Source organism: Sus scrofa, chromosome 3 (assembly GCF_054392235.1).
Source record: "Sus scrofa isolate SSC_HxYL_T2T_F1_AM1 chromosome 3, Sscrofa_HxYL_maternal_Yorkshire_Landrace_v2.0, whole genome shotgun sequence".
Lineage (NCBI taxonomy): Eukaryota > Metazoa > Chordata > Mammalia > Artiodactyla > Suidae > Sus > Sus scrofa.
In genome coordinates, this window is record NC_139385.1 from 17,685,157 (window position 1) to 17,703,475 (window position 18,319).

General features: G+C 54.4%; 1 protein-coding gene across 2 annotated transcripts in view; it reads right to left on the reverse strand.

The window, feature by feature from the left end:
- Positions 1-2,902: 2,902 nt before the first annotated feature.
- The window catches only part of ITGAL (integrin subunit alpha L), a 40,257-nt gene continuing 24,840 nt past the window's right edge, over positions 2,903-18,319 (reverse strand). Inside the window, exons 19-31 of one of the 2 annotated variants that reach the window (NM_001435041.1) lie at positions 16,247-16,300; positions 16,042-16,115; positions 15,304-15,445; positions 13,793-13,903; positions 13,206-13,285; positions 13,025-13,111; positions 11,829-11,904; positions 8,615-8,728; positions 8,312-8,368; positions 8,116-8,217; positions 7,196-7,291; positions 5,974-6,084; positions 2,903-4,496 (exon numbers count right to left, since the gene is read on the reverse strand). In NM_001435041.1, the coding sequence (NP_001421970.1) occupies positions 4,311-4,496; positions 5,974-6,084; positions 7,196-7,291; positions 8,116-8,217; positions 8,312-8,368; positions 8,615-8,728; positions 11,829-11,904; positions 13,025-13,111; positions 13,206-13,285; positions 13,793-13,903; positions 15,304-15,445; positions 16,042-16,115; positions 16,247-16,300 (1,290 nt within the window). In that variant the 3' untranslated portion in view covers positions 2,903-4,310. Of the gene's footprint in view, positions 4,497-5,973; positions 6,085-7,195; positions 7,292-8,115; positions 8,218-8,311; positions 8,369-8,614; positions 8,729-11,828; positions 11,905-13,024; positions 13,112-13,205; positions 13,286-13,792; positions 13,904-15,303; positions 15,446-16,041; positions 16,116-16,246; positions 16,304-18,319 lie in introns of both variants that reach the window. The other variant, NM_001044608.2, reaches the window with a different exon arrangement.

An 18,319-nucleotide genomic window follows, 5' to 3' on the forward strand; every position in this document is an offset into this window, starting at 1 on the left:
TGACCAGAATTACAGGGATTGTCTGCAGTTCCGACCCCACCCGTGGAGAGTATATACTGTGCCCATTATGAAGATTGGACAACCTCAGCCTTTAAACCCTCCCACCAGGCTGGGCCCGATTTGCCACAGCTCCACTGCCTTTTTAGGAGCACTTTGTTACACCACAGCACACGGCAACACCAAACTCACCAATCAGGGCCATGGATACTAGTTGGGTTCGTTACCACTGAGCCACCATGGGAACGCCTTCCTAGCCCACTTTTATCTTACTTTGCTTTCCCATCTGATCCTCAGCCCTCCTAATACTTGGCTTCTCAGGAAAGGATGGGGAGTTGGTGCCATCAGTGAATCTGAGGGATTCCGGGGTGTGGCCCGTGGTCACCTTAGCTGAGGAGGACAGGCCACACGTCAGGGAATCAGCCATCGGCGGGGCACATCTAAGATGGACACCTGCTAAGGACCCGACAGGACCCTGTGAAGGAGACATTCAGACCACATCTGCCTGGTCCCACCTGCCCCCAGCGGCTCTGCCACACAGGCGCGTGGGGAGTCGTGACTCCAGAAGGCCTCTCGGGCTTCGGGATCCTGACATCACCCTTGGACGCACGCCCATCCTCAGGCCTTATAACTTGTCAAGAACAAATAACCTCTGTAAGCACATTTCAATCCAGCCTCCCATGATCTACAGACTCTGGAAAGGGGCTCTAGAGAGCATTTAGTTCAGTCCTGATCTTACTGGTTTTCAAAGTTTAAAGTATTTTGGATGTTGAGCATTTTTTTTTCAAGTGAAATCTGCCCATGGGTATGTTTGTTCATTTTTGTGTTTTTAGGGTTGCCCCTGCGGCATATGGAGGTTCCCAGGCTAGGGGTCGATTCAGAGCTACAGCTGCTGGCCGATTCAGAGCTACAGCCACAGCCACAACCACGTGGGATCCAAGCCACGTCTGTGACCTACCCAGAGCTCACGGCAATGCCGGATCCTTAACCCACTGAGTAAGGTCAGGGGTGGAATCTGTGTCCTCATGGATACTAGTTGGGTTCATTACCGCTGAGCCGCGATGGAAACTCCTGAAGTAGAAAGATTTTAAAGGCTGGAAAACAGGTGGAAGTGTTCAGGCTGCCAGGGGACCAGCACGTATGAAGGCACAGAGGTGGAGAAGGACAGGGAGACAGGTCTGTTTCTGAAGCAAGCCTCCCAGATCTGTGTTTTGCTGCTAACTGTGATGAAAATACTCACTTTTTCCTCATGTCACAGATTATCGCCTCCTTGAAGAGACTTTCGTGACCACCTGCGTAAAAGGATTCTCTCCATCACCCTCTAAACTCTTATCCCGCATTTTTCGGGGCCCTATCTCCCCCTGGAAACACATTTCTCTCTTTTTCTGGCTGCTTTTTTTAGAGCTTCACCCATGGCATATAGAAGTTCCCAGGCTAGGGGTCGAATTGGAGCTATAGCTGCCGGCCTACACCAGAGCCACAGCAACTCGGGATCCGAGCCATGTCTTACTGCCTATACCACAGCCCACGGCAACGCCAGATTCTTAACTCACTGAGCGAGGCCAGGGATCAAACGCCATTCTCATGGATACTGGTCAGGTTCTTTACTGCTGGGCCACAATGGGAACTCCTAGCTGGAACCACATTTCTATTTTTCACTCTGTTTTCCCACTGGAGTGAATCTTCCTGAGGGCAGTGACTTGTCTTTTGTGTTCACCACCATGTCCACAGACTCAGCGCAGGACCTACACAAAGGGCTTAAGAAATTCTGCACGAGAATTCCCGTTGTGGCTCAGGGGGTTAAGAACCCAACTAGTATCCATGAGGATGCGGGTTCCATCCCTGGCCTCACTCAGTGGGTTAAGGATCCGGTGTTGCCGTGAGCTGTGGTGGAGGTCACAGATGCAGCTTGGATCCTGGGTTGCTGTGCCTGTGGCTGGCAGCTGTAGCTCCAATTCTACCCCTAGCCTGGGAACCTCCATATGCTGTGGGTGCGGCCCTAAAAAGAAAAAAAAAAAAATTAGCTTACCTTGACTGATCACTAATCATATGCCAGACTCTGTTCTAAGTGCTTTTGTCCTAAAAAGAAAAAGAAAGAAAGACGTCCTGCTTGAATAAATAGAACCTAAGGCTTCCCAGGTTTTGAAATCTTTTCATGCACTTTTAGCAGTTCTGTGATGCTCCTGCTGTCAAAATATTTTTTCCCCCCTGTGAGCAAACGGGCCTCACTTCTTCCTTCCTGATGTCTTGCTTTGGAACTTGCCCCATGGTTCCTTGGGGGCTGGTCCAGAAAGGGGTTGATGAAGTTGGAGAGGCCAGCAGGTCTTGACAGACTGTTCTGGGCCTTACGTGCCAGGTCAGAGAATGTTCACTTCGTCTGCTGTAGGCAGAAGGGAGCCATTAAAGTCACTGCCTGAGGAGTTCCCTTCTTGGCTCAGTGGAAATGAATCCGACTAGTATCCATGAGGACATGGGTTCAATCCCTGGCCTCGCTCAGTGGGTTAAGGATCCAGCATTGCTGTGAGCTATGGTGAACGTTGCAGATGTGGTTCAGATCTGGTTTTGCTGTGGCTGCAGTGCAGGTTGGCAGCTACAGCTCCCATTTGCTCCCTAACCTGAGGACTTCCATATGCTGCAGGTGTGATCCTAAAAAGACCAAAAAAAAAAAAAAAAAAAATCACTGTTTGGGGGACCAAATATTCTCATCTCCCAGTGTTGGGCAGGAACTGGCCTTGGAGTTATTCAAAATAGCCCTAGTGCCCTACTGACCACCAGAGGGCAGCAATGACTAGTTCCTGCTGTCTGCTCTAAAGGTTGGGGCAGGGGTTCAGGGTCTAGGAACTCCAATCAACTATACTTTTAATTTTTCTTTTTGCAAATGAGTTGACTGTTTTGGTCCCACTCAGTGGAAGGATTGAGAAGCAAAAGTTCATTTAATTGAGCCAGGCTGGAATGCTGCGCTGGCAACAAACATCACACAATGGAATCGATGTGGTACATATGTACATATATGTGGGGACCAGGTGAATGGGCACAATCCCCATCCCTGAGCTCACAGTCTCACAGTGGGGGCCACAGTGGGATGGGATGAAGTTCCCGTGGGGGCTGAGGCGGCAGGCACCTTGACAGATGGGGTGGCCAGGGTCCCACCCCAATTTTTTCCTCTATCTTCCCTCCAGCACCCTAATTCAGTGAAACTGAGTCAAGCACCTCCTGTGTCCGGCTCTGTGCTATTGAGAGGGGTCCCGAGGTGAATGAGACGGGGATGACCCCTCCCCCACTTCCGCCGTGGAGTTCTCTGCTTAAGTTCAGAGATGGATATTAAGTAAATCATTGAACAATGAACAGTACCATCGGTGCTATGCAGACAAGTACAGGCTAGTGCAGGTGCATCGAATCTGGGAACCCAACTGAGTCGGGGCTGGGGGTGCTGCCCTGCAGAAGTTGTGTGTGAGCTGAGATCTGAAGGCTGAGAGAGAGTCAGCTGGGAAAAGGAGGCAGGAGGAATGTTCCAGGCAGAGAAAGCAGGGTGGGTGAAGGCAGTGAGCCAGGAAGGAGCTGCACGCAAGTGAGGAAGGCGGGTGTGATGAGCTTAGAAGGGGAGGTGGGGAGTTCCCTGGTGGCACAGGCGGTTAAGGGTCAGGCATTGTCACGGCTGCGGTGTGGGTTTGATCCCTGGCCCAGGAACTTCCACATGCCACAGGTGGGGATCAAAGAGAGAGGGGGGGGGAGAGAGAGAGAGAGAGAGAGGCAGGTGGGATGGCTCAAGGAGCACTAGGAAGGAAACGGGGACCCGATTGTGCAGATTTGGTGAGGTGTATTAGGAAATCTGGTTGCTAGCCAGAGGGCAAGGGGCTTGCAGGAGCAATGTAGTGACATGGATGAGATCTGCTCTCGGGCAGAACTGAAAGCTGACTGGATTCCAGGCAGGAGAGAATGCAGGGCAAGACTCCGGGAGTCTGAGGCCTCTGGGACATCCAAGGGCAGGGGGGTATGAGGGCCCAGAGTGTCGCTGGGTCTGAGGTTACAGTTTATCCAAAATTAGATCAAGTGTTCTCTTCCAGGGGCGAAAACTGAGAGGTGCCGGTGGAAGCCGGGACCATTGGATCATTACAAGGCTTCATCTCTGTGGCCTTCCTGGCCCATCCCTCGGTGGATCCTCGCCACGAGCCTGCAAAGGAGGCAGGCAGTAATGGGTGCATGTTCAAGCAGGGAAACTGAGGCCTAGGAAGTGGCACTGTGTGTCCTTGCCCGAGGACACACAGTGAAATTCAGGTAGAGGCAGGCTGAGTCCAGTCCTGGGCCCTCTGCAGTCAGGCCTGGGCTTCAGTCGCTCCCACTGCGTCCTGGGTGTTGTCGTTGTGGAGAGGCTCCAGGCAGCCCGGATCCCTGGCGTCTTCCCCAGATGCTGGCCTCCCAGAGTCTTCTTCCGGGGTGTCATTTGAAGCCTCTTCAGTCGCTTCCATCTGCTCCTTCAGGTTCCGTTTAAAGAAGCCAACCTGCAGGGGGGCAAGACTTGAGTCAACGAAGAGTCCAGGAGTTCCCACTGTGGCTCAGCAGTGAAGAACCCAATTGGTGTTCATGTTGATGAATGTTTGATCCTTGCCCTTGCTCAGTGGGTTAAGGATCCAGGGTTGCTGCCAGCTGTGGTGCCAGTCACTGATGCGGCTCGGATCTGGCATTGCTATGGCTGTGATGTAGGCCGGCAACTTCCATCTGCTACAGGGGCGGCCCTAAAACAAAACAAAACAATACAAAAAAACCCCCCAAAGAGTCCACAGAGCACTTTGGACCAGTCAGCCCTGGCAAAACAGGAAAGCATCATTCATGGGGATAAGTCACATATGCCACAGACAGATGGCATCTGCTCTAGGGCTAGGGTGAGGATAACTGCCACACCTCCTTCCTGGCAATATGTTAAAAGGCTGTACATTTGGAGTTCCCTTCGTGGTGCAGTGGAATCCAACTAGGAACCATGAGGTTGCGGGTTCGATCCCTGGCCTTGCTCGGTGGGTTAAGGATCCTGTGTTGCTGTGGCTGTGGGGTAGGCCAGCGGCTGCAGCTCCGATTGGACCCCTAGCCTGGGAACCTCCATATGCTGCGGGGGAGGCCCTGGGAGAGGCCCTGGAAAAGGCAAAAAGACGGAAAAAAAAAAAATCAAGAGGTAAACATGATGGAACTAGAGATTCTCATACTACGGGAAGTAAGTCAGAAAGAGAAAGACAAAGACCATATGATGTCACTTACACGTGGAATCTAATATATGACACAGGAATTCCCCGTTGGCTCAGTGGTAGTGAACCTGACTTGTAACCAGGGGATGCAGGTTCAATCCCTGCTTTCGCTCAGTGGGTTAAGGATCCGGCGTTGCTGTGGCTGTGGTGTAGGCTGGCAGCTGTAGCTCCAATTTGACCCCTAGCCTGGGAATTTCCATGTGCCGCAGGTCCAGTCCTAAAAAAAAAAAAGAAGAAGAAAGCAAGAGGTAAATTTGACTGTACTCAGAAGAAAGACATTAAGATATCATGTCCAGGGAGAAATACAAGCTCCCAAGGAGCATATATGGTATTTTCCATTTTCATTTTCTACGCATGCACTGGCTTTTCCTTTCTTTTCAAGGCCACGCCTGTGGCATGTGGAAGTTCCTGGGCTAGGAGGCGAATCGGAGCTGCACCTGCCAGCCGACGCCACAGCCATGGCAATGTGAGATCTGAACCGCACCTTTGACCCATGCTGCAGACGGTGGCAACACTGGATCCTTAACCCACTGAGCGAGGCCAGGGATCGAACCCGCACCCTCATGGATCCTAGTCAGGTTTGTAACAGTGGGAACTCCCTTGCTTGCTCTTTGGACCCCGTAGCCCGATCTGTAGAGGGAGGGGTAGGCTGCGGCCCCTTTTGGCTTCTGCTCCCCGACGCCCACCAATTCCGCTTTCCCCAGCCTGGCCAGGTGTGTCCGTTCCTCCCCGAAGCTCCTACCTTGTACAGAACTAAGAAAATCAGCAGCAGCAGCAACAGCCCCCCGATGCTGCTCAGCACGTAGAGATAGAGCATGTCCTTCTCGTATATAATGTCCACCTTCATGTTGACCTGAGCAGAGGAGAGGCGGGGAGTGCAGGGAAGAGGGCTTTCCCACCCCCAACATTTCTTGTGCATCCGGCCTCCCTGGGTCTTAGAGCTTCCCGTCCGGGATTGTGACACAACGCAGGGCTCTGGTCCCAGACCCCCTCTCTCCAGCACACCTCCCACCACAGCCACTGGAATGAGCTGGCAAACATGCACCTCAGCCCCCCTTTAACCCTTAAATGGCTTCCCTAAGCTGCAAGATAAAAGGCCAGAGCCCTGGCTCAGCACGCAAAGCTTTCCAGAATCTGGTTGCTGCTGACCATTTTAGCTGCCGCTTCCCTTCTCCTGCTCTGAGCCTCCTGTTCTTATTTATGTATTTATTTGGTGGCACCTGCAGCACATGAAAGTTCCCCAGGGGAGGGATGGAACCTGTGCCACAGCAGTGACCTAAACCACTGCAGATGACAATGCCGGGTCCTTAACCTTCTGTCCCACAGGGGAACTCCTGAGCTTTCTGCTCTTAAACCTGCCTGGCCCAAGCCCTCAACTCTGGGTCCTGCTGTGAGTGCTACTGCTTCTGTGAGTGCTACTGCTTCTGTGGCTGAGTTGCCTTCAATTTGACTTTTTTTTTTTTTTTTTTTTTTGGCTTTTTAGGGCTGCACCTGCGGCACATGGAGGTTCCCAGGCTAGGGGTCTAATCGGAGCTGCAGCTGCCAGCCAACATCACAGCCACAGCAAAGAAGGATCGGAGCCATGTCTGTGACCTACACCACAGTTCACGGCAACGCCGGATCCTTCACCCACTGAGCAAGGCCAGGGATCGAACCCACAACCTCATGGATCCTAGTCAGATTTGTTGCCGCTGCGCCACGACAGGAACTCTGCCTTCAATCTGATCCTTACCTGACATCTCTGACAGCTAACCTTGTGGTTGGCTTGCCCACAAGCCATGAGGAGCTCATGGCTTCTAAGGAAGCCTGTGCAAAGGCTGCCGACTCTTACCCAACTGAGTCCAAACCTTCCGCTACAGGGCTTCTTACACTCCCAGCTCTGGCTGCCCTAGCTCTGCCCTGGGCTTCCTCTCATCCCTCTGCTGCCCTCTGTTCCCGGGTCTTCTGAGGCGATAGAGAGATACCTGGGCGAGGGAGGCGTTGCTGCCATAGAGGTGGAAGTGCTTGCTGCTGTTGAAGGAGATGGCGAGGGAGCTGCAGAGGCTGAACACGGAGGAGGCCTGTGGGAGGAGTGGCGGAGGCATCAGAGGGACAGAGGGAACAAAGCTGCCCCAGCTCAGCAGAAGAGGGAGAGGCTGGGGACCAAGAGTCGGGGTGGGTGCGATATCTCTGCTCAGTTCTCTCCGGGAGCGTTCTACTGTGCTGCTCCCATTGATGGAGGGATATTCTTCCTATAAAGAACAGCTAAGAGGAGTTCCCGCTGTGGTGCAAGGGGATCAGCATCGTCTTGCGAGTGCTGGGACGCAGGTTTGATCTTTGGCCTGAGGCAGGGGGTTAAGGATCCTGCGTTGCTGGAGCTGCGGCTTAGCTCATGGCTGCAGCTTGGATCTGAGCCCTGGCCCGGGAACTTCATAGGCCTTCAGGCAGCCAAAAATGAAAAAGAAGAAGAAGAAGAAAAAAAAAGAACATATAAGAACCATCCATAGGCCCATGAGAACAGTCCTGGATATTTCATCAAGATGGAACACAAAGGCATTCCCATTGTGGCTCAGCAGAAACAAATCTGACTAGCATCCATGAGGACGCAGGTTTGATCCCTGGCCTCGCTCAGTGGGTTGAGGATCCAGTGTTGCCATGAGCTGTGGTGTAGGTCACAGAGGCGGTTCAGATCTGGTGTTGCTGTGACTGTGGCACAGGCCTGAGGCTACAGCTCCGATTGGACCCCTAGCCTGGGAACCTCCATATGCCGCGGGTGTGGCCCTAAAAAAGACAAAAGACAAACAAACAAAACCTGCAGAGAGGTTATCTGTGGCGGAAGCCCACCCCCCTATCCTCTCACCCCCCCCCCAACCACGTGGCTTCTGTTGCCTGCGGCAGGTGCTACCTCGATGTCCCCCACCAGCTCCACTGTCCCGATCACTTGGACGAGGATCTCCTGCTTGAAGACAACTGGGCAGCGGAACTGGGCTCCAAGCTGACACAGCGGCTGGCGGGAAGAAGGAAAGCAGGGGGTCAGGGAGGCCTCCTCCCACCAGCCCTGTGCCAGCCCCGCCCCCGTTCCTGAGTTCCCAGTGCTGTACCTCAGCCACACTGGGCAGACTCTCCACCTCCTCCTGGTGGCAGGTGACAGGAGGCTCCTGGGAAGGGTGGGGCGGGGTCCTCAGTTAGTGCAGAGCTGAGAGAGGATGCGGGCCCCTTGAGCCCAGACCTGGCGTTCCTCTCCACTCCCCAGATACCACCTTGCAGCCCAGTTCTCCCCCACCGGCCCTTGGTGGGTTCAACCGTCATCACTCCCTTCCCCATATGTCTGCCCCTCCCCCCACCAACCTACTCCCCCTCCCCAGCAGACCCCGGCGTCCCTCCCCAGTCTGGGCAGCACTCACCATCTGCACGCTCCACTTGTGTGTGATGGGCCCCTTGGGGTGGGGCTGTGGTACCCCAACCAAGGCCTCCAGGGCAGGCATGTTGTGGTCATAGACAGAAGGCTGGATCTTCACCTGGCACAGAGGACAAGGGGCTGCAGAGCCCTGACTGCAAATAGGTACAGGGTTTCTTTTTGTCTTTTTGCCTTTTCTAGGGCCACTTCCTGCGGCATATGGAGGTTCCCAGGCTAGGGGTCGAATCGGAGCTGTAGCCATGGGCCTACGCCAGAGCCACAGCAACGCGGGATCCAAGCTGCATCTGCGACCTACACCACAGCTCACAGCAACGCCGGATCCTCAACCCACTGAGGAAGGCCAGGGACCGAACCCGCAACCTCATGGTTCCTAGTCGGATCTGTCAACCACGGAGACACGACGGGAACTCCAAGGGTTTCATTTTGGAATAATGAAAATGTTCTAAAGTTAGTTTACGGTGATGCTCGTGCAATTTTGTGAATGTACTTACATCCAGTGAATTGTACATTCTATTTATTCTTTTCTTTTAAGAGCCACACCCGCGGCATATGGAAGTTTCCCGGCTGGGAGTCGAATTGAGCCGCAGGGGCTGGCCTACACCACAGCCACAGCAACTCGGGATCCGAGCTACATCTGTGACCTGTTACAGCTTGCGGCAACGGATCCTCAACCCACTGAACAAGGCCAGGGATTGAATCCGCTTCCTCATGGATACTACTCGGGTTTTTTTTTTTTTTTTTAAAGGGCCGCACCCATGGCATATAGAGGTTCCCAGGCTAGGGGTTGAATCAGAGCTGTAGCTGCCAGCCTACGTACGCCACAGCCAGAGCAAATTGAGATACAAGCCTCGTCTTCGACCTACACCACAGCTCTCGGTGACACTGGATCCTTAACCCACTGAGTGAGGTCAGGGATCAAACCTGCGTCCTCATGGATGCTAGTCAGGTTCTTTAACCACTGAGCCACGATGGGAACTCCACTGTTAAGTTCTTAATCTGCTGAACCACAACGGGAATGTACACTTTAAATGGGTAAGTTGTACACTTTAAATGGGTAAGTTGTATAGCACATGAATTCTATCTCAAGAAAGCCATTAAAAGACACCCCCCCCCAAAAAGGATGCTAAGAAGATATCCCAGGGGAGATGAGGGACCAGCTGCAGGAACAGGTGCATTGGAAGAGCAAGAGGGACATAATTCCAAATCCACATTGTCATTTGGAAGGAGGACACTGACTGACACTGAGAAGCGAGACACACACCTACTGGAAACACAGAGGGAGCCCAGAGCCATTCGTTTGCTAGGAGGGGGGCGGTGATGATGCCAAAATCGAGGACAGGGGGTTAGCACGTGTATGTGCGAGTGGTCTCCACCGGCTGAACACTTAGTGTGCGAGGGCTTGTCTAGGTCTCGTTACGTGATCTCATTTGCTTCTTTCATGTTCCCGTGTATGATCATCCCAGTTTACAGACGACAGAACTGAGGCTCAAGGCGATTTGCTAATCTGTCTGGAGTTGCAAGTACTAGAACTGGCTCGCTCCTTCCTTCCTTTCCTTTTCAGGGCCACACCTGAAGAGTATGGAAGTTCCCAGGCTAGGGATCGAATCAGAGCTGCAGCTGCCGGCCTACACCACAGCCCCAGCAACGCCAGATCCAAGCTGCATCTGCGACCTATGCCGCAGCTTGTGGCAACGCTGGATCCTTAACCCATTGAGGGAGGCCAGGGATTGAAGCCACATCCTCATGGATACTAGTCGGGTTCTTAACCTGCTGAGCCACAATGGGAACGCCCTAGAGCTGGTATTTTTACCTTGGCTGTGACTCCAGAGACTGGACCCACCCTGCTCTACCACCTTCCTTAGATGAAGAGAGTAATAATGCTAAAAACGGCCCATGTTGACAGATATCTTCCATGTCAGGAGCATGCTAAGCTCTTAAAGTGCATTTTCTCATTTATGTCTCATAACAACCCCATAAGGTAGGTGCCATTATCTTTCTTGTTCTACAGACTGAAAAACCGAGGCTCAGAGAGGTTAAATAAGCTGCCTAAGGTCACACAGCTTTAAATGGCAGAGCTTCGGACTTCCCATTGTGGCTCAGCAGCTAATGAACCCAGCTAGGATCCATGAGGATGCAGGTTCGATCCCTGGCCTCGCTCAGTGGGTTAAGGATCCAGCGTTGCTGTGAGCTGTGGTGTAGGTCACAGAGGCAGCTCAGATCTGGCGTGGCCATGGCTGTGGTGTAGGCCGGCAGCTGTAGCTCCGATTGGACCCCTGGCCTGGGAACCTCCATATGCCTCTGGTGTGGTCCTAAAAAAAGGCAAAAGAACGAAAGAAAGAAAGAAAGAAAGAAATGGCAGAGTTTCAAATAGATCTCAGGGCTGAAGCCTACGTTCCTAACCAGCCTGGGACCCTCCATATGCCTCAGATGCAGTCTTAAAAAAAAGCAAAATTAATAAATACATAAATAAATAAATGGCGGAGTTTCCAAAAGAAATCAGTGCTGAAGCCTACGTTCCTAACCAGCCAGGGGAGCAGGCAAGCCAGGGGCCCAGCTGTCCGGCTCTTACTGGATTTTCATGCCTGCTTAGCTCACAGTAAACCTCGATTATTACAGGTGACCCGGAGGCAAAAAGGGCCTGAGCAATGGGACAGCGTCAGGAAAGAGGGACGGATCAGCAATGCCCTGAGCCGTGTTGCGTTTTGTTCAGGTGGAGACCATGAGGGTCTTTAGCAAGAGTGGCCGCGGGGCAGGCCAGGCAGTGGCGGGCAGCTGTGTAGGTCACAGACACGGCTCAGATCTGGCGGTGCTGCGGCTGTGGTATAGACCGGCAGCTGCGCCATCGATTCGACCCTTAGCCTGGGAACTTCCTCGTGCTGCAGGTGCGGCCCTGAAAAAAATGGAAAAATAAATAAGTGAGTCAAAATAATACACGTGCATTTTCTCATCAAAACACACCCTGCTGCCCCCAGAAAAACTAGGGTCTCCCTCAGAGCCCTTCTGGCTCTCAGATTCTGTGATCCTAGAAATCATTTATCCAGGAGTGGAAAGGAGTCGGGGAGTGTGCGTCTCCGGGGAAAGGGGAGGAAGGCTGGGCTCGCTGAGGACAGGGCTGGGTGGCGCTGGTCTCTGCACCCTTGGTCCCTAGGATGAGGCTGAACGTGGGACCTCTAAGGACTCTTTCCCACTGAGGTGCATACCTGGTAGCTGTGCTTGACATGGTGGGTCTTGGGACCTTTGGGGGTGAAACTGATATAGAGCGTGGAGTTTTCCTGGCTGTGGAGAGAAAGGAGCGGCCATAAAAGCTGGAAAACACAGCAACCTCGCCACCTGAGGGGCCCTGGGCCAGGGGACGCCCCTGTGCTAGGGACACAAAGGCATGACGTCATGACATCCCTTCACGGCTCTGCGGCTTCCCTTTGGAAACAAAGGCACAAGGAAGTGGTCAGTGTTGCCCAAAGCCTGCAGTGGGGACCAGGACTGGGACACAGGTGGGTGGCCTCTGGAGCTGTGTCCTGTGTCCTCCCCACCTGGTCCTCCCTCTCCTGTATTCTGAGTCCCCTGCTCGTCTCCGAGATAACTGCTCCAGCCCCTGGCTAGCTCTCTCACCCCATCCTTCTAATGACCTTCCTAATGTCGCCCTCTGATCCTGCCACACACCCCCACCTCCGAATCCGGCAACGGCTCCCCGATGCCCACAAGCGTCAAGTCCAAAGCCCCCGTGTCCAGACCTGCCCGTTTCCCAGGCAGCCTGCCCACTGCTCCGGGCACATACCTGCCACTTCCTGAGCCTGCGCACTCCCTGCTCCCCATCAGCCCCGCCGGTTTGCCTGGGTCTGTGCCTTCCCTGTGTTAGTCTCTGAGGAGAAGGGCTGCCTTCCTTCCTGGCCCTTATCTGAACCCCCGTGCTCCTGCAGACCCCAGCGCAAGCCCTTTTTCTCCACAGTCTCTTCCGTCTCTCCTCCAACCCACATCACCTTTCCTGGCTCTGATTTCGTATCACATCTCAGACAATCTCATTGTGTTTGGCCTTTGTTAGTTTTTTTTCCTTTTCTTTTTAGGGCCACATCCACGGCCCACGGAGGTTCCCAGGCTGGGGGTCGAATTGGAGAGGCAGCTGCCGGCCTACACCACAGCCACAGCCACGCCAGATCCAAGCCGCCTCTGTGACCCACACCACAGCTCCGGATCCTGAACCCACGGAGCCAGGCCAGCGATCCAAGACACCGGTTGGGTTTCTGCTGAGCCACACCGGCCGGGAACTCTGTGGCTGGAGTCAGTTCCCATCAGCCCTGGGGCTCTAGGAGTGGGAGGGGCTTTGAGGGAGGAAGCCTGGGGCGCTGGAGTCTGGGAGGCTGAGGCGGAGCCGGGCAGGGGACGGCAGCTCAGGACTCACTCCTTGGTGAGGATGTTGAGGGGGTACAGGACCGGGATGCTGGTGGCAGCCCAGTTGTCAATCAGGTGGCCTGTGTCCTCGTTGTTGCTGCATGGGGACAAGAGAGAGGGCAGTTAGGAGACCAGACAGGCTTGGCCGGTGTCTGAGGCCAGGGTGGGGATGTGGGTGGCGGCCTGCTCACCAGCGCACATCAGCCTTCAGCTCGACAAGGTCCTCCCAGGAGCTGTTGGATAGCGTATCAAACATCACCTGGATATCAACCTGGCGAGGAGAAGAGGAGAATGAAGGAGGAAGGGGCCTCCAGCCATCTTAGCCCTTCACCACCCCTGTACCAATGCCAGAGTCACACGGATGGCTTATCTCAAGCTCTGGGCTGGGTGTTTCATCTCCATTGGGCAGATGAGGCTACAGGCGTTCCACGTGGAAGAATGAATGATCCCACCCTGGGTTTGTCTCATTCCAAAGTCCAGGCTGTGTTTATTTTTATTTTTTTTGGCCATACCCACAGCATGTGGAAGTTCCCAGGCCAGGGATCAGACCACACCAGCAGTGACAACCCTGGATCCTTAACTGCTTGCTAGGCCACCAGGGAACTCCCAGAGTCCAGGCTTTAAAACATGACGCCTTTGCACCCATTCCCTTGGGGCAAGGGGTGGGATGAGCCCTGCCCTGCCCATCGCCTACATCTTTCCCAGAGCCAGGAGCTCCCCCACCTCCTGAGCTCACAGCCCCCTAGATGCTTGGGCCCTGGGGGCTGGAAGCACCCACCGAGCTGTTTGCTTTGAAGATGGGAGAGCTCACGTTGCAGGAGACGGCTCTGCTCTGAAGACTGGTCTCCTCCAGAAGCTCCTCGCAGCTCACAGGCATCTGGCTGTGAGGCTGGGGGTGAGAAAAGAAAGCATGAGCTTTTTAGTGGGCAAGGCTAAGGGATCCCCTGAGGCCACCAACCCTCAGGGTCCTCCTCCTCCCACTCTGTCACTGCCAGGGCACTCTCGCAGAGAGGTGGGGACAGAGAATCAGGGGCACAGCCAGGGGTTCAGTACAAAGAGATTCACTGCAATACTGTTTTTTGTGTGTGTGTGTGTTTTTTTTTGGTCTTTTTGCCTTTTCTAGGGCTGTACCTGCGGCATATGGAGGTTCCCAAGCTAGGGGTCTAATTGGAGCTGTAGCCATGGGCCTATACCAGAGCCACAGCAATGCGGGATCCGAGCTGCGTCTGCAACCTACACCACAGCTCACGGCAATGCCGGATCCTTAACCCACTGAGCAAGGCCAGGGATCGAACTTGCAACCTCATGGTTCCTAGTCGGATTTGTTAACCACTGCGCCACCACGGGAACTCCTGCAATACTATTTATCAAAGGGAAAAACTGGAAGTGATCAAACAATCCAAAGGCAGAGGAGTGGTTTGGTGAATCACCAGAGAGTTAAAACGCTGCTACATCCACACACTCAGTCACCACTGAAGAAAAATGGGGGAGCCTCTGTTGTGGCGCAGTGGAAAAGAGTCCGACTAAGGAGGTTCGAACCCTGACCTCGCTCAGTGGGTTAAGGATCCGGCGTTGCCGTGTGCTGTGGGTCGCAGATGCAGCTCGGATCTGGCGTTGCTGTGGTGTGGGCCAGATCCTTAACCCATTGAGAGAGGCTGGGGATCGAACCTGCATCCTCCTGGATACCAGTCAGGTTTGTTAACCATGGAGCCATGATGGGAACTCCTATTTCTTTTACTTTTTTATCCATATGAGACGACGGATGCTCGCTAGACTTATTGTGATGATCAGTTCATGATGTATGCAAGTCACATCTTTATGCTGTACCCCTTACATTTATATGGGGCTCTAGGTCAATTATATCCAATCAAATTGGAAGAAAAAAAGAATAAAGCAATGCAAACAACCCAGGCTGTCCCTCGAAAACACGACGGTCCCCTTTTGGAGGGAGAGGTCAGTGGGGCTCCCTGAACCTGTACCCATCTTCTTGGCCACCAGGTCCTCCAGCCTCTGTCACATGCTCCATCTCACTCAACCCTCCTGATGACCCTGTGGTGCCCCAGCCTCACTCTTTAGTTGCGAATCTGAGGCTCACAGAGGGTGAATCTTGGATGTCAGGTCACACAGCCTGAGGGTGACCAGCAGGCTGAGAACCGGGATGTGGTCCTGAGCCCTCTGCCCACATCTTCAGGCTGTCCCGGCTGCCTGAGGCTTTAAGAGGCAGCAGAAACTGCGGGGACAAGCCTGTCTGGCCTGGGGCCCCTGGGCAGGGCCCACCCTCTCACTCACCTTGAGCACCTCCACTTTGCGGAAGGAGAGGCCCCAGGGGAAGCTCAGGCTGAGGTGGACCCAGTACGCGTCTTCCTTCACGTTTTGCAGTGTCAGCCGCACTGCGAGGCTGGTGGACGGGGTCAGACGCAGGACTTTGGAGCTGGGGGGAAGATCGGGGCATGGTTAGGGGAGCCAATGAAGGAAGCAGGATCCGAGGTGGGGACTTTGTTTTGCTTTTTGGGGGGCCGCAGCCGCAGCATATGGAGGTTCCCAGGCTAGGGGTCCGATCGGAGCTGCAGCTGTCAGCCTACACCACAGCCACAGCAACACGGGATCTGAGCCGCATGGGCGACCTACACCACAGCTCACGGCAATGCCAGATCCTTAACCCACTGAGCCAGGCCTGAGATGGAACCCTCATCCTCAAGGATACTAGTTGGGTTCATTACAGCTGAGCCACCGTGGGAACTCCCAGGGTGGGGACTTTCTGACCTGAGGGGTCCTGTGGGCCAGAACAAAGAAATACACAAGAGTAAGCGCCTTGGCACAGGCTTTAAGGTTTGCGGGCTCCTCTAATCCTGATGGCAGGGGGGCAGGAGACCAACATTTCTCTGAGAAGGAAACGCAGGCCCAGATGACACGGGGAGGGACGGCAGGTGGGGGTCTCCCGATGAGAAGCCTTCTCCGCACAGGAGCTGCCTCAGCCAAACGCTGAGTGAGACAGGAGGGCCCGGGGGGCTCGGAAGCCTTACAGACCTTTCAGGGGAGAAGGCCACCCTCAGGTCTGCCTCACATTTCTTGTCCTCTCCACAGTTCTTCTCGAAAGGGATCTGAAGGGCCAGGAAGCAAAAGACCAGGAGGCTCAGGTCCCCACGCCCAGGAGGGCCTGACCCCCCACCCCCCACCCCGCCGCCACCACCGGCTCGCGCTGCCGCCACCGCGTCTGCTCCCCGTCCCTTACCTCCCTGGTTTCTGAGTGTGCTGAGGGTCTCAGGATGGGCTGGATGTCCTTGTCCTGCTGAGCACAGAGGAGGGGGAGACGGGAGAGCGTAGCTGAGGCAGCAGAACTGGTGGAGGAGAGCTGGAGGGGCTCAGGCTTGGGGTGGGAACGGGGTGGGGTGGGGGGCTGGCTGTGGTCGGGCCCCTCCCTGGAGCCACCACCCCAGGCCCCAACCTCCCAACTTGGCCCAAGGCTGTCTGTGCCGATCTCCTCTGATGGCAGCTCCTTGAGGGAGGCTCAGGGTCTCTATTCACTGTTGGGCCAGGAGATCTGGGCCTTGACCAAGCAGCGCCCGCCTATCCTCCTGGCCCGTCTCCTCCGCCTGCAGGAATGCCCCAGGCTGCGCCCCCGCTTGTGACTCGCGCCTCCTGTGAATCCCATCTTCCCTGCATCCCCCCCCCCCCCACCGCCCCGCTGACTCCAAGAGCTCTCCATCTCTTATCGAGGCCAGTTTTTTCCAGCAATTCCAGAATTTCTGCCCTGGTCACTAGGTACGCACGAGAGAATAAACCAGACACACTGCCTGTCCTTCCCATGTTGGGGGAGAAATGGCCCAGCATCCTCAAGTGTTATGATGGGGCCAGGACAGGGCCTATTTAGAGGAGGTGGGAGGGAATCTATCCCACCCTGGGAGATTAGGGAAGCTTCCTGAAGGAACTGCATTTCAATTGCAATCTAAAGGACTTGGGGTGGGGCGGGGGTAGGGGCAGTTCCCATGGTGGCGCAGCGGAAACGAATCCGACTAGGAACCATGAGGTTGTGGGTTTGATCCCTGGCTTTGCTCAGTGGGTTAAGGATCAGGCATTGGTGTGAGCTGTGGTGTAGGTCACAGACGCGGCTCAGATCCTGTGTTGCTGTGGCTGTAGTGTAGGCCGGCAGCTGGAGCCGGCCTACACTACAAAAAAATAAAATAAAATAAAAAAATAAAATAAAATAAAATAAATAAAATAAAATAAAGGACATGTAGGAGAGAGCCAGGTGAAGAGAATGGAGAGGGAGGAAGAAAGAACAGTCTGGGAGTTCCCATCATGGCTCAGTGGTTAACGAATTCAACTAGGAACCATGAAGTTGCAGGTTCGATCCTTGGCCTCGCTCAGCGTTGCCGTGAACTGTGGTGTAGGTTGCAGACTCGGCTGGGATCCGACGTTGCTGTGGCTGTGGTGTAGGCCGGCAGATACAACTCTGATTAGACCCCTAGCCTCAGAACCAGTATATGCCACAGGTGCAGCCCTAGAAAAGACCAAAAAAAGAAAGAAAGAAAGAACAGAGAAGAGTCGAGATGGAGGCCCAAGGCAAAGACGGTTTCCCAGCTTGAGGGGCAGGAAGGTGCTCAAGCTGGCTGGAGGGTTCTGTGTCAGAAGGGGCAGGAGAGAGAAGCGGGGTCCAGATTCTCCAGGGCCTTGAGAGCCCTATTAGGTAGCTAGAGTAATGGGGTCACAGAAGTATTTTATGGGTGATCTAGAGAGACTCCAGCCTCCTCCACTTCTGGGGCACCTGCCAAGCAGCCTCCAGACCCCTCCTCAAGGGCGGGGGTCCAGGCAGCCTCTGCTGACTGACGGCTTGCATCCCCTCAACACTCACACGCAGATGCCTAGCAGCCACCAGACCACAGCCAGTGCCAAAGGGGCATCCAGAGCTCTGTCTTGCTGAGCTGTCCTGCTGGAAGCTAAGCCCCCCTGTCTTTCCCCCGAAATTACCACTGTGCCTCTCCTCTCTCCACCAACCCACAGTCCGCTAGTTCTTTCGTTTTCTTTTTTCTTTTTTCTGGCCACGGAGGCATGGAGTTCCCACTCCGGGGATCAGATTCAAGCCACAGTTGTGACCTAAACCGGCAGCTGTGGCAACGCCGGATCTTTAACCCACTGTGCCGAGCCAGGGATCGAACCTGTGTCCTAGCGCTCCCAAGATGCGGCAAGGGAGAAGGCTAGCCTCAGGGCCCGTTTCACCACAGTGGGAATTCCCAAAGTCTGCCAGATCTTCAGGATCCCCGAACAAATGACATCTCCCTTAGGACGCCTCAGGTCTCTTTTTAAC